Source organism: Leguminivora glycinivorella, chromosome 17 (genome assembly GCF_023078275.1).
Source record: "Leguminivora glycinivorella isolate SPB_JAAS2020 chromosome 17, LegGlyc_1.1, whole genome shotgun sequence".
Lineage (NCBI taxonomy): Eukaryota > Metazoa > Arthropoda > Insecta > Lepidoptera > Tortricidae > Leguminivora > Leguminivora glycinivorella.
In genome coordinates this window covers 20,455,327-20,471,491 of record NC_062987.1, presented here as the reverse complement: position 1 = coordinate 20,471,491, position 16,165 = coordinate 20,455,327, and the positions used below count along the sequence as shown (strand labels likewise).

At 38.2% G+C, this 16,165-nt stretch overlaps 2 protein-coding genes across 3 annotated transcripts; both read right to left on the bottom strand.

The window, feature by feature from the left end:
• Positions 1–277: 277 nt before the first annotated feature.
• LOC125235474 lies at positions 278–5,910 on the bottom strand. 2 transcript variants are annotated; one of them, XM_048142045.1, is made up of 5 exons: positions 5,769–5,910; positions 4,227–4,406; positions 3,634–3,711; positions 3,441–3,492; positions 278–829 (listed from the first exon to the last, which is right to left on the bottom strand). In XM_048142045.1, exons 1-5 carry the CDS (start codon positions 5,889–5,891, stop codon positions 429–431), a joined length of 834 nt encoding a protein of 277 aa, XP_047998002.1. In that variant the 5' UTR covers positions 5,892–5,910; the 3' UTR covers positions 278–428. The 2 variants fall into 2 exon arrangements, with proteins under 2 accessions (XP_047998002.1, XP_047998001.1); XM_048142044.1 differs by lacking the exon at positions 3,441–3,492 and having other exon boundaries at positions 284–829; positions 3,582–3,711.
• A 1,556-nt stretch (positions 5,911–7,466) lies between these two features.
• LOC125235504 lies at positions 7,467–15,283 on the bottom strand. Its single transcript, XM_048142075.1, has 4 exons — positions 15,154–15,283; positions 9,759–9,923; positions 8,235–8,364; positions 7,467–8,049 (listed from the first exon to the last, which is right to left on the bottom strand). The coding sequence occupies exons 1-4, from the start codon at positions 15,274–15,276 to the stop codon at positions 7,526–7,528; spliced, it is 942 nt and encodes a 313-aa protein (XP_047998032.1). The 5' UTR covers positions 15,277–15,283; the 3' UTR covers positions 7,467–7,525.
• Between the last annotated feature and the right edge of the window lie 882 nt (positions 15,284–16,165).

Below are 16,165 nucleotides of genomic sequence, written 5' to 3'. Positions count from 1 at the left end.
AAAAAAAAATTTTTTTTTCGCGAAAAATTTTCAAATTCATATAACATTTTTTCTTTCCTTTGGCCTCAGAAACGCGTGGTTCAAGTTATGCGGGTTCCTCGCGAGCACCTTGTATATAAGTATATTTGTAATTTTGAACTTAGAACATGTCAGGTCATGAATATGGCTAAATTTTACTCCCTCCGTCCTTACGACGGATTTACCAAATTCTTCAAGCCTTGCACTGATATGGATGGAGCGTATGTCTTCGATTTTACTAAGTTAAAGGGGCACAGAATCCCTTCATATTAGTAAAATGTCCGTTTCTATAGTTGATAGATTTGTATATTATACTTAAATGCATATTTGATGTCGCAAACTTTATTCGTCACAGTCAAGTTTATAAAATTACAATTTGTCATATTTAATCTACAATAAACTTACAAATTTCACACTCCCTTCATAACATCAATTCTCTCAGGCTTTGCTCTTTCTATCTTCAATTTCTCCTTTACAAGAACACGCGAAGGTACTCGTTCCTGCACTTCTTCTGTCGCTTCATGAAGAAACGCTTGCTTCGCTGGCGAATGCACAGTGACCGCTGCTTCCTTAACCGGTACTTCGTTATCGCTAGCTTCCTTCATTACTGGCTTGGATATATCTGCTTTAGTTACTGGTTTTGGGGGTAACTTGGGTTTTTCTGACTCAATTGTGACTGTATATTTGTCGTTAGAGTCGGAGCCTGGTTTGTCGTTTGGTTTTAAGTTGACGGTGTACCCGTTCTTTATTGATGCGTGTTTTATTTCGACCATTGCGCTTCGGACTAACATTATTTGGTAGAGTTGGGTTCCTGGAAGTATAAAACAGAAAACCGTTAGCTTTATACTTACGGAAATGAATAATAATAGAGTAATTCGGTGGCAAATATATATTAAGAATCAAAAATGTCTATGTATGAAATCACTTTTTCCCCTCACTAGCTCGGAAACACGTGTTTTGTCTTTTAATACCAGCCGACAAAAACGCATTTTACCCACTAGTGGGTAAAGTAATTTGATCTTGAATAAAATCAAATTAACTGCTTTAAAATTGATAAAAGTAGGTGAATCTAGTAACAAAGATGATTGAAGACCTGTGGAAGTACTGGAAGCAGAGATAATAGTTATTTGTTTTACAAGGGGGCAAAGTTGTTGTTTAACAGCACGTGCCAATATTGATACCCGAGCAAGCGAAAGATTCCAAGATTGAACCGCGAGCGTAGCGAGTGGTTCAAAAAGTGGAATCTTGAGCGTTGCGAGTGTATCAAGGCACGAAGGTTAAACAAACTTTGCCACCGAGTGAAACACAAATTTTTTCACCACACCAACACTATGAAAATATGAACTGTAAAACATCAAAATAAATAAAGTACTTCAATTTATTTAACATTTATGATTCAAAATCATCATTTATACGGGAATACCAACACCCAGCTTTAGACATCAAGTTAAAATTTGTATGAAATTACTTTGCACTCTTGTGGATAAAATGCAATTTTGCTATCAGTTTTCGAATAGCAAAGAACGTCATTATCAGTTGGTGTGGTGAAAACGCATTTTTTGCGTTGTAGTTTCCTCGCTATAGTGAGGGGAAAAGTTTTGTGTTACACTTGCAAAAGTATTTTTCCTCTCACTAGCTCGGAAACACGTGTTTTGTCGTTTAATACCAGCGGGTAAAAACGCATTTTATCCACTAGTGGGTAAAGTAATTTGACCTTGAATAAAGTCAAATTAACTGCTTTAAAATTGATAAAAGTAGATGAATCTAGTAATAAAGATGATTTACCACCTGTGGAACTACTGGAAGCAGTGATAAACGCATTTTTTGCGTTGTAGTTTCCTCGCTATAGTGAGGGGAAAAGTTTTGTGTTACACTCGGGTGCAAATGTATTTTACTTCTCGTGTGTTAAAAAACTCGCAAGTTCAGGATTCTATTCTCGAACCACTCGCTTCGCTCGTGGTTCAACTATAGAATCCTTTCACTTGCTCGTTTTTCAATTCCACACTCGGCGTTAAAATACAACTTTGCCCCCTTGTATAACAAATAACTATTACTTCTCGTGTGTTATAAAACTCGCAAGTTTAGGATTCTATTCTCGAACTCGCTTCGCTCGTGGTTCAACTATAGAATGCTTTCACTTGCTCGTTTTTCAATTCCACACTCGGCGTTAAAATACAACTTTGCCCCCTTGTATAACAAATAACTATTATCGGTAAGTAAAGAGTAGGGTAAACTCGCCTCATTCGGTGAAACAACCAAAAATTGTCTTTCGGAATAGTCCTTCAAAGCTTGTATCACCGAATTAGGCGTGTCACCGAATGAGGCAAGTTTACCCTAGGATGTATTGTATGTATAAACAACACAATTTTTTTATATTTACTCAAGAGTAAATGAAGATTGACTTAGTTTTAGTTTGTGAACCTAGTTCAATAAATATTTCACCTAGCTTAGCTTAGTTCACAGTACGCCTCCTTAACATTTCTTCATCAGACCCTTTAGCAAGCGCGACTTCAAGTATGGACTCGCGGGCGACAAGGCAAGTTGTGCTGGAGGGGCAGTTCTAATTTTCCCGTCTTCGGCAGTGCAGTTTTCGGTTTTCCATAATTATGTAAATAAATATGCACGTAATGTGCAGTTGTGCATGAAGAGAGTAAAGAGATTATTTTTAGATTCTGAACGACAATGCCACTTATTTCAATAGTGTTATACACCGATTATAAATTGTGTCAATGACACTCCTGAATGAATTAATTACTCAACTGACCATTACAGGAACTGACTAACCTTGGAATTACATAGTATCCTTTTTAGGGTTACCTAACTAAAAGTTACTCATTGTTCTCAATGACATGAAATGAGCGACATCGTAGTTTTATCACGCCGATATTGGTATGTCTGTAGCTCCCCAATGTGAGCAAGTCATCACATTATATACACAGACCAATGGTACTTCGTATCTAAAATTAAATGGGCCTGTAGGCCTAGCACATGATTGCCGCGAGAGTATGTCGCCGCGAGATAGATCACAGTGATCACACGTTTTTTTTTCTAACTGTATTAATGACATAAGGATGGGTAGTCCATCTCGCGGCGACATACTCTCGCGGCAATCATGTGCTAACCCTGCTGAAAGATGTTATAGTCGCTAAATCATCAAAAAATAAAGAAGGATGTCTTATAGCCAACTGGTAGACTGGTTGTCGATTAATTCAGAAACACTCGGAAACAGGCACAGGGAAATCATTTCTTCAGCAGCGCACTAAATCAAACATGGTAGAAAAACGAAAGATGTGGACTTACCAACACTTAGCCACGATGAGTAGTTCCGGGATGAGCTCCAGAGCTCCGATGACCACGGAGTATATCATGATGGCCAGCGCTCTCAATCAAACATGGTAGAAAAACGAAAGATGTGGACTTACCAACACTAGCCACGATGAGTAGTTCCGGGATGAGCTCCAGAGCTCCGATGACCACGGAGTATATCATGATAAATAAATAAAATAAATGATGGCCAGCGCACTCAATCAAACATGGTAGAAAAACGAAAGATGTGGACTTACCAACACTAGCCACGATGAGTAGTTCCGGGATGAGCTCCAGAGCTCCGATGACCACGGAGTATATCATGATGGCCAGCGTCAGAACCCCCAAGGCGTAGTACAAATAAGCTCGCAGGAGGACTATGTCGTTCTGTAATAAATAAATAGGCACGGTGTTCATCAACTTCAAAACGAGAATGTTTTTTAAGAGTCCTTATCACCTCTTGGACTTTTAACGAAAGACCAAAAAAAAATGCTGTCTAAAATATTTTTCTCTCTGCACCCAAATTCGTGTATTTCCGTTTTTCCCTATGGTTGACTGGTAGATAATGGTGGATTTAATGCCCTAAGGCATTAAGTCCGCCATTTGTACTTTTTTATAACTGTGCAATAAAGTTTCAATAAATAAATAAACAAAGCTTAGATACCTACAGGATACAAGTCTTTTGACAGGACCTGGGGGGTTACCATGACGTGCTAAAGCCGTTCAGTTTAGGTTGAGAGAGAGGGACGGAGCTATGTAACTGCTGTAGGTGTGTCCCTTTCTCTCAACCTAAACTGAACGTCTTTAGTACGTCATGGTAACCCCCCTGGGCTGTGAAGATGACGTTATAGTGTTCTGATAAATATGTTAAATCGTTAACTAGTTAGAAAATTATATCATACCCTCCACATAGCACATATCACGAGCGCGTTAGAAGCTATCTCCACGGCGTACGCGATGATACAAGAAGGGATGAAGTCTGGCCCTTCTTCACCCTTGTCAGTGGTTGCGCTTAACGCCTGGAGCAGAAGCGGGGTGAAGCTCGCTTCTTCACCTTTTGATATTTCTACAAGTATGACTAACTGAAATACAAGATTTAGGGTCAGTTCCTTCGGCGGTTGATGCGTTTTCTTGTACTGGAAAATCTCATTATGTCATATTTTGAACAGTTCGAACATTACGATACAAAGTGCGTAAAAAGGAAGTTCGAAACGAGTGGCGATAAATTAAAACACGAAGGGAGTGTTTTAAATCGACACGAGTTACGAATTTCCTTTTCGCCCGTGTGTCTTACGACGTTTTTCAGTACAGATGGCCTGAAAAGAAATGAATCACTTTTCGCACTAGTAAAAAAATCACCATGTAGGTACTGAAAATAATTGTATGTGGTACCGCACTACAATATTCCAACAAAATATTAATTTTCCCCTCACTAGCTCGGAAACACGTGTTTTGTCCTTTAATACCAGCGGGTAAAAACGCATTTTATCCACTAGTGGGTAAAGTAATTTGACCTTGAATAAAGTCAAATTAACTGCTTTAAAATTGATAAAAGTAGGTGAATCTAGTAATAAAGATGATTTACCACCTGTGGAACTACTGGAAGCAGTGATAAATGCATTTTTTGCGTTGTAGTTTCCTCGCTATAGTGAGGGGAAAAGTTTTGTGTTACACTCGGGTGCAAATGTATTTTACTTCTCGTGTGTTAAAAAACTCGCAAGTTCAGGATTCTATTCTCGAACCACTCGCTTCACTCGTGGTTCAACTATAGAATCCTTTCACTTGCTCGTTTTTCAATTCCACACTCAGCGTTAAAATACAACTTTGCCCCCTTGTATAACAAATAACTATTTACCACTTCAGTGGCAAACAAGCATAAGGCCCGTTTAGTGGCTTTCTGATATGTTTGCCACTAAGATAAAACCACTTCCGATTCACAGATACTGGACTCTTGAATTCAAAATTACAAAGACTTCTCTAAAAAAGCTTATCTAGCACAGGTAACCTTCACAGTCAAGACGCCTTGTTTAGGATGGTTAATAGTTATTTGTTATACAAGGGGGCAAAGTTGTATTTTAACGCCGAGTGTGGAATTCGAGAATAGAATCCTGAACTTGCGAGTTTTTTAACACACGAGAAGTAAAATACATTTGCACCCGAGTGTAACACAAAACTTTTCCCCGCACTATAGCGAGGAAACTATAACGCAAAAAAATGCGTTTATCACTGCTTCCAGTAGTTCCACAGGTGGTAAATCATCTTTATTACTAGATTCACCTACTTTTATAAATTTTAAAGCAGCTAATTTGACTTTATTCAAGGTCAAATTACTTTACCCACTAGTGGATAAAATGCGTTTTTACCCGCTGGTATTAAAGGACAAAACACGTGTTTCCGAGCTACTGAGGGGAAAACAATATAATTAAAGTTATGGCTGGACTTACCCCTAAAATAATATTCAAACACGCAAGCGTCAGCGCACCAGTCCTCACACTGGCCACCCAGCAGCACTGCTGCAACTTAAAATTAAGCACACTCTTCTTCACATACTCGCCGAATCTCTCCATGGCGACACGACCGCCACCGGCCGACGGGTGCACAAAAATGTACGCTAAATTATACCGTTAATTAGGATGTCACTAATGAAGAAGGTCACAATTTATTTGGTGCTGAAAATGTGGCACTAGCCTATTTCACTGAACTAGCTGGATCATGCTGAAAAATCAGCGGTGGCCGTAAGAGAGCGCGCACACTGGCGACTTTTTTGTCGCGACCATGAAAATGAAAAAAAATGAAAAAAGTTTATTATATAAATTAACAATTACAGAAAATCGCGACCCTGTGTCCTGAGCTAGGAAACCCTGTGTTACAGGACGCAGTTTCATCGCACCTTAATCTATATTATAATAATAATTATCTATAATTTGTAGAGCGAGTTGCATAAGGAAGTACAAAAAGCTTACAAATAACTTTTATTTTTTATATTTTTTTTTTGATGCAGTATGAAAGTGCGCTCACGAAGCGACGCAACTTTTCATATTAAGTAAGTACGTAAGTCGTCGAGCAACTGTCGCCCGTGGGCGCTCACCCTAAGTGCGTTTGCACATTATCCGTTTATCGGGTGTAATAGGAATAGGACCGATATCCCATACATTGAAGCCGCCATCTTTGATTTTTGCCGTTGACTTCCTTCCGACTTCCGATATCGAATCGGATAATGTGACTTTCAATCCGGAAGTCGCGGGTTCAATACACCAGAAAGTTTTTCGGACTTACAAAATGTCGATATTTACCAGTTACTTTCCGGTAAGGGAAAATATTGTCAGTCGTGAGGAAACCGGACAAATCCCAATAAGACCCAGTTTACCCTCTGGAGTAGTGTCTGGGTGAAAATGAAAAGGTCGGATGGATCACTTTTATAAAACTAGAGCTTACGTTCCTGGGATAATTTCCAAAATGAACCCCATGCAATCTCTCATGACCTGTTGAAAAAGCTGAGAAAACGCAAAGAAGACTTAGATTGGCTGTATTCATAGGGTACCTACCTACCGATGGATGAGGGCGCCAATGCAATGGCGATCATTTTCTTGGCAAGTGTCCTAGGAGAGGCCCTTGCCTAGCTGAGTATATATTTTCACATAATTGTGTTCCTAAAATGTTGTAAGAAACGGACACTTTCGAAAGTTCATGGATTTTAAAGCTAATTTCTTTTCCAGTGTTCTATTTCAGCGGCCAGTCGTAAGAGATAGAAAATGATAAGACTCTTCACAGCTCTACATGCTTCTCTGCCAAAAGGAACCAACGAGCTGCTTCGTTTATAAAGTTCTCTATCATAAGGATTGTTTGAGCGTCTTCTACATACTTACTAAACTGACTGACCCATTGAACAATTGAACATGAGTAACATGACTCGATATTTCCAATTTCATTATCATAATCTATCTCTCTCTAAATTATATACATACCACTTTATTTTTCCGTTGTTACCTACTCTATATATGTAACTTTGTATATCTCTTACGTATCTTTGTTCTACGATGAAAGGGATAATATAAAAGAAGGTTTAATAACATTGAAATAATTTATTTAACTATTAGGTACGTATATTGTATGTACCACAAGTGGAGTAACATAAATCAGTCACTTATTCTCTATTATGTTCATCATGAATTTTATAATATCAACACTGTCATTTCACGTTTTATGAATCGTTCGTTACATTCTTGCTTTTATCTTTTTTCACCTTCTCCTTCCTCCCAAAGAAGCTACGCTTACGTTTAACTTCTTTCCCCTTATCTTCCTCCCCTTTAACTTCTTTAATCGTTTCTTCCTTATCAACAACTTCCTTAGCGAGTTCTTCCTTCGCGGGTGAATGTAAGATCACTGTTGCCTTTTCTTCCTCGATTCCTTTATGTTCTTGGACTACAGGTACTAGCCTTTGCTTAGGTTCTTCTTTATAATAAGGCATCGAAGAGCTTCGCCTATATGCTTCTCTGCTAAAAGGAACCAATGAGCTGCTTCGTCTATAAACTTCTCTATCATAAGGATTGGTTGAACGTCTTCTATAAGGTTCGATAACAACACTGTACCTATCTCTAGTGCCTGGAACGTATCTAACGCTTGTTTTCCGATATCTCACTGCATAGTCATTCTCGTTCTGTTTTAAATCTTGTTTTATTTCGAGCATTGCGCTTCGCAGTAATAGGAGCATATAGATTTGGTGTCCTGTGAACAGAGATAAAAATTCTGAAACTATAAGTACTGATTTAACATGTGTGTCATAAAGGACTGTTACAATCAGCTATAACCCCACCAATTCCAAATAACTCCAGGATGGCACTAGAAGTAAGTATGTATAAACTTAGAACCAACAGCAGCTTTCTCAGTCAAATAAGGCCCTGCGAACTCACCGATGCTGGCGGCAATCAGGAACTTCACAGTAAGTACTTGAGGAGCAAACATCACGGTGTACGCCATAAGCGCAGCCGTCAGGACTCCGAAGGCGAAGTACATGTAAACTCGAAGCAGTATGAGGTCGTTCTGTAAAACATTTAATTTTCGTAGTCATGGCGAGGCCACTAGATGCATGAAACCCCGTCTTTTCGCCTAGAATCTTCGCCTGGCTTATAAATGATGAAAATACGTAGGTCTATCAAAATGTACTAAATTAGACTGAAGTTTAAGCGGTAATTTCAATTTGTATTCTGGGTGAAAAACTGGGAGTTTGTCCAAAAAAAAGCTGTGCATGTTTGAAGAACTTGATAAGTCAGTAGTAAGGAGTTAAGGATTAAGGACCGAACAAAAGAACCATTCGACTTGTTATCTTGTTATGTTCTAATTTCAAAGGGCCTGGCCGGACTGCCATGGTAAAATCGCCCCTGGCTAAATATGAAATATTGATATGCAGGATTATTCGTATTGTTACTACATGTACTACTACTGGATATTATGCCTCAAACTGTTTCCGTTTACGAAAAAAATTAAAAAAAAGAAATTTTGTTTTTTATTTTTTTCTTTAAAACCGCGTATCCGATTGAGTTGTTCTTTGGATATTTTATAGATATATTAAGGATACATCAATAAAAAAAAAATTAGCTTCCTGACATTTTGTTAAGTACATTTTTTTTTAAATTTATGTTTTAAATATTTTTTTTTTACCACATACGAGTTAGCGACACCTACTATATTTTTATATAATAATCGCCATTTTATACTCTATTACATATATTTTTATCAAAAATATTAGTTTGGATCAACAATGTCAAAATAAGTTATTTATATATTACTAGTATTACCCTTTAGTACGTTGCTCCTGGAAAGTGATGTATGAAAATTTTGGCATAATTAATGGAAGATTTTTTTTTTAATTGGGATATGTAGATTATAGGCCGAAGTTATTTTTCATCAACCCTCCCCACCCCTCCCCCCTCTGCGTCACCCCTCTACCCCCCCCCCCCCCTCAAAGAGCCTAAAATGCGATTTTTCTCGATTTCTGACAAACCGATGAAGATACAGAAAAAGCGTGTAGGAACGAAGTAATCCTTAATTAATTTACTACAAATCTCTCATAAACATTTTAGTGCTAGCACTTATAGTTTTCGCGCAATCCGTCACGAAAGTTGGCCAGGCCCTTTCAGTAAAAAAATATCTCGACTTATCAAGTTCTTCACTGAAAAACGCGGCAAATAAAAAATACTAGGCGCAAATGTTTAACGTAAGTTTTTTGTTTAGTCTTAGTTTCTATAAGTATTATTGTGTTCAACGATTATTAATAGCCGAAACATAGCCAGTCAAAAAAGTGCTACTACTACAAAATTACGAATCTTATAATCTGCTACGGGACGATAAACATTCGCGCCTATATATATTTTTTCTTTTTTTTCGGTGTCGGAAATGGCTATAGACAATCACTGACTCAAGAGGTCTATACATACCCGTAATATACCGCACAGCAGCACAACATTAGAGCCAAGTTCCACAGCATAGACAATCGTGCACGAGGGTCCGTAATTTGGAGGGTCTTCCTCAGAGAGCCCGTTTAGAACTTTGAACAGTAGGGGCTCGAAACTTTCTTCTACGAAAAACATCAGTGTTGATATCTGAAAATAAACACTAAATCAAAACAGCACGCGAGCTGTGACTATATGTGAGCAATTCCCGATAAAGATTTTTGTTACCAGATTTCTATACATTTTCGGAAAAAAAAAGGAAAGTTTCATACAATCAACTTAGGACATTTTGGGAAACCTAGTGGATTTTGCTCAGCATCATGGACATAGAGTCCAGCCTACAATTTTTTATCCAAATCGGAGACGTGATCCAAATGTACAAACTGTCCGGGAATTGCTGACGTGTACTGTGTTGTATCTAACTCTCCCATATAAAATATCGAATTCAGATAGTAAACTATAGAACATGAACAAGTTCATTTCTTATTTCTGATTGGCGCCAGAATAAAAATTGCTCAGCTGACCTATTATTATGTTCAGCATCATATTATTTAAAACATTGAATACCATAGGAATTTCCTCCCGTGGACGCTCCGGCTGTGGAATGAAGGTCCCTGCCAAGGTATTCCCCGATGAACTACAGTATGGGGTTCTTCAAAAAAAGGAGTGTACAAGTTTCTAATGGGTCGGCAACGCGCATGTGATACAGTTGATACACCTTGAGTTGCAGGCGTCCATAGGTTGCGGTGACCGCTTTCCATCAGGCGGACCGTATACCTGTTTGCCACTGACGTGGTATAAAAAAATACTCATACGAGTAGGTACCTACTTCATTTCCCCATGCGTTGACGGTTTAAAAGAGAATTTCACTACCCTCTTTCATTTCAAGAATGTCTTTGAACTTATAGACGTTATAGACGTCGTAGAAGGTGACTGTGAGAAATTGGTTCAATTGTGTGTCACTAATCACAATTTCGTTTTCTTTCAACCCTTTTATTGCCAAGGCACTGAAACTTAAGCCTATCATGCTTTAACTTATGAGAATACGTGCACAGGGTTGCAAAAAAACTGTTTTTTTCTGGCTTGAAAAAAAAACCGTGAAAAAACCAGTTTTTTTTTTTTTGGAGTAGGTATGTTTTTTTTCTAAAGGACGAAATCTCAAAATTTGCAAAACAGTTAATACTTTTATACGGTTTTTTAGACTTTATGTTAACTATTAAACGAATATACATTTAATAACTTTAATTTCTGGTTTTATAGAACTAACATTTACACAATCTGTAGTTAGTAGTTAACGCTATTTACTGTTGGCAACACCCCCGCCTCTCCACGCTCCACGCTGCATCGGGGATTCCTCAATAAACGTTTGCATACTGAATGTTTTTCGAATTAAAATGTACGTTATTGTTATTGAAACGTTACAAATCACGAAAAACCGTTATTGTCGTATTGTTTGTTCATTAGAAAAAAAAACCATGGTGCTTGGTTTTTTTCATGTTTTTTTCATAATTCTGAAAAAAAAAACGTTTGTTTTTAGGGTTCCGTACCTCAAAGAGGAAAAACGGAACCCTTATAGGATCACTCGCGTGTCTGTCTGTCCCTCTGTCACAGCCGATTTCTCCGAAACTACTAGACCGATTTACTTGAAATTTGGCACACGTATGTAAACAAGTGGCCCAAAGACGGACATGTAATATAATTAAATGAAATTAAACGAAATTTAATCATAGGGGCCACTTTTGGGGGGTAAAATTGAAAATTAAAAATCAAAGTTATTAGAACTATATTGTGCTACATATCAAATGAAAGAGCATTTTATAAGCATCTCAAATATATTTTTTTTATAGTTTTTATTTTGGTAATTTAGAAGTAATTTAAGAAAATAAGCAAAAAAGGAAAACCTATTAGAAATCTACAGTCAAGCGTAAGTCGGACTTAAGAGAAAAAAACTCAAATTGAGATTTTTCACTCACTGCCGCTGCAAGTACTTACTAAATGTTTTGAAATTTTGTGAGCGCCATTTGCTCTATCTCTTATAGTTTCCAAAATATACGCAAAATCTTTAAAGTACAAATCTAGCGTAGTCAGGCGCTCATGACCTTTTTGTATGGAAATGTCGAAATCCGACTCGCACTTTACCGATTTTCATAGAAAGTTGTGTTTTATTATAGTTTTGAAGGAGGTTTCTTGTTTTTAACCACCAACGCAAAAATATTATAATAATAATAGGTTTGACGCTTGACATGTCTGTCTGGCATCATAGCTCCCGAACGAATCAATCGATTTTGATTTAGGTTTTAATGTTTAAGGTGAATTCGTCGAGAGTTTTTTTTTGTACCACGTAGGTGGCAAACATGCATACGGTCCGCCTGATGGAAAGCGGTGACTGTTACATATGGACGCCTGCCACTCAAGGAGTGGCACATGTGCGTTGCCGACTCGACTCATTAGAAACTTGTACAAACCTGTACTTAGAAGGGGCCTGGGTGCCGACGACTGAAGGAAGGAGGGGGAAGGAAGGAAGGAGTACCGCACCCTCGTTGAGCTCTGGCTGCCTTACTCACCGGCAGGAACACAACAATGAGTAAAGTCTAGTGCTACTTGATTGCAGTCTTTTGTAAAGCGGAGGTATTAGACTCTACCTTAGAGTATATTCAATTTAGTATTAGAGTTATCAGTCAAGAAATTTAAATGCAGCGCCATCTATTATTAGTTTCGACAACTTTTCATGTGACTTTCCATGCCTAAAGGTTCGCACAAGTCTCAAGTCGCGTAAATTACTTAGTAAATTTTGCCGAGAGACGGCGCTAAATACAATAATACTCATTAGAGTACCTATACTTCTAGTCAAAGACATATATAACTCCGTATAGACAGATAAAGTCTAAGAATAAAACGTACTTACCTCAGTACCACACAGAAGAAGGGCTCAGCTAGATGGCGCTAATATTAATATTAACACGCTTTTATTAGGTCGTCGTGTATGTAACTAACTATGTAATGGAATCTGCGGAGGCTAATTTAACCATCTTCCAAAGATCGTAGCGTAATGATAATTGGCAGCTGTATGTAGTTCTGATGACAGTACAATAATATGGTACTGTTGAACTGATCTGATGATGGAGCCGAAAGATATGAACTGGAACTACATGATGGAACATCGTATCATAGCTGTTTTTGGGTTTCTTAGAAAAGTCTTGTATAATGAACGTTGACTACGATTAGGTTTCAAGGTCTGATGATGGAGCCGGAAGATATGAACTAGAACTACATGATGGAACATCGTATCATAGCTGTTTTTGGGTTTCTTAGAAAAGTCTTGTAATGAACTTTGACTACGATTAGGTTTCAAGGTCTGATGATGGAGCCGGAAGATATGAACTGGAACTACATGATGGAACATCGTATCATAGCAGTTTTTGGGTTTCTTAGAAAAGTCTTGAAATGAACTTTGACTACGATAAGGTTTCAAGGTCTGATGATGAAGCCGGAAGATATGAACTGGAACTGTAGTTCATGTATGATGTAACATCGTATCATAGCTGTTTTTGCGTTTCTTAGAAAAGTCTTGTAATGAACTTTGACTACGATTAGGTTTCAAGGTCTGATGATGGAGCCGGAAGATATGAACTGGAACTACATGATAGAACATCGTATCATAGTAGTTTTTGGGTTTCTTAGAAAAGTCTTGTAATGAACTTTGACTACGATTAGGTTTCAAGGTCTGATGATGGAGCCGGAAGATATGAACTGGAACTACTAAAAAGATCAAAGTAGTATTTAAAATAAGTTGGGATAGGGTTTTCTTGAGACCCTTAAGAGCAAATAAAGGGGGGCTCAGGGGCGATCGAAGCCCCCCATAAAAAAGACAGATCAACGTAGTATTTAAAATAAGTTGGGTTAAGGTTTTCTTGTGACCCTCCAGAGGAAATAAAGGGGGGCTCGGGGGGCGAAGCCCCCCGCAAAAAAGAAAGATCAACGTAGTATTTAAAATAAGTTGGGTTAGGGTTTTCTTGTGACCGTTCAGAGTAAATAAAGGGGGGGGGGCTCGGGGGGCGAAGCCCCCCGCAAAAAAGAAAGATCAACGTAATATTTAAAATAAGTTGGGATAGGGTTTTCTTGTGACCCTTAAGAGCAAGTAAAGAGGGGCTCGGGGGCGAAGCCCCCACAAAAAAAAGATCAACATAGTATTTAAAATAAGTTGGGATAGGGTTTTCTTGAGACCCTTAAGAGGAAATAAAGGGGGGCTCGGGGGCGAAGCCCTCCGCATAAAATAAACATCAACGTAGTATTTAAAGTAAGTTGGGATAGGGTTTTCTTGTGACCCTGAAGAGCATGAATAAGGGGGCTCGGGGCGAAGCCCCCGCATAAAAGAAAGATCAACGTAGTATTTAAAATAAGTTGGGATAGGGTTTTCTTGAGACCATTAAGAGCATATAAAGGAGGGCTCGGGGGCGAAGCCCCCCGCATAAAAGAAAGATCAACATAGTAGAGAATGCCTTAAAGCATAAGACCGCCTTTTGTACTGCAAGATTTTCTTTTATCACTGCTTCCAGTAGTTCCACAGGTGGTAAATGATCTTTATTACTAGATTCACCTACTTTTATCAATTTTAAAGCACTAGTGGATAAAATGCGTTTTTACCCGCTGGTATTAAAGGACAAAACACGTGTTTCCGAGCTAGTGAGGGGAAAAATTCAATGTTGGCTGCTCGCGTGCGGTCCGTTTGTTAATGTAGGTAAGAATTTAGAATGGCGTCATTTTGTGAACATCAAAGGAGTGAGCCTTCTGTACTTGTACTATTATACATATATTCTGTGACAAAACTAACAACATGTGTTCCAAGTACAACATTCGAAATGCCGGAAAGTTAGTAGGTATCGACCGTAAATTGGCGAAATCCAATTTACGGTCAAATTAACACATGTGATGGACCCTGCCGTCTATAATAAATTGCCGCAATATGTGGTTGAAGCGCCTAGTGTGTCGAACTTTAAGTACCTATCGCTTAAAAAATTGGCTGGTCGAGCACCCGTTCTACACTTATGACAATTTTTTTATTACCTAATTAGAAAATTATTTTTGTGCATTTTTTATGTGAATATTGCCTAACTTTTTGTAATTTCAATCTTCTGTCTATTTATTCTCTAAGTATTATTGTTGTATGAATATTATTTTTTTAAATCAAATCTTGACGTGTAAAATGGCGTTGAATGAATAAATGAATATGAGTATGAGTAGTATGATTATTTTAACCATTAAAAGTTTGTACGGAACCCTCGATGGGCGAGTCCGACTCGCACTTGGCCGGTTTTTTTTTTCTCTTTGCAACCATATATGTGCATGAATTTAAGTAGGTACATAATATAAAACCACTTACCCCAATCAAAATATGTAGACAAGCAAACGCCAGTAACCCCGATTTCACAGGGGCCATAAAGCAACACAGATCCAACTTGAAATGTATCACATGTCGCTTAAATAAGTTCACATATTTCTCCATGGTGACACGTCCACCACGCGACAGACAGAACGCGAAAATACAGTAATTAAGGATTTAATTAGGATGTAAGCAATGAAAAGGCCAATGAAGTTTGGTTGAAATATGGCAATGGCACTAGGTGCAGCAATCAGGTAAAGCCTGACCAGATGACTATTGTCAAGAGGGCGCTGTTATCACTATGTGATGACAGTACAGTTTAGTGTGAAGAAAATAGTTATAATGAAATTCCGCAACATGGCGCGTATTTTTGTCCAGGCTTTAAATAGGTTTAGAACAATTAAATAGGTTTAAGAACAGCAATTAAATAGAACACTAAGTTCTCGCGCTTTGTACACATATTTAAAGTCACACACAGGTTGAGTCTTCCGCGACCACGGCCAGTGCAACCTGGCCGAAACGTTGGGAAAAAAGGTAAAAATAATGTTAATTAATCGCGTTCGACCTGTGTGTGACTTTAAATATGAGCAATTAAATAGGTTTCGCACTTTCAAGATTTTCGTAGTAAGTGGATTCCTGAGCCTCTCCGAGGCTCCGGCAGGGCGGGATTATGCTTGTCGTTAAGTGGGGTCAAAAAAAGCATCGCTGCTTTCGTGCATTCGTCAATTTATTCTCTATAGAAAGCCCAGAATTAAAGATCCAGTGCCATTTCGGTGCAAGACGTGAAAAACTTGACAAATCTGTCTGTATGTTATGTGAACAAGCATCAAGGGTGAACAGGCATCTGGGCGAGCTCACTCCATCGTAGGCCACGTCTTTGCCTTCGTCTAGTCTAAGGTCAACAGTGAGCCTATTCATAATAATAATAAGAAAAGTTCTTTCAAATTTCAGTAAATAAATATCTCGACTTATCCAGTTCTTCACGGCAACCATCGTATTTTATAAGGATAAA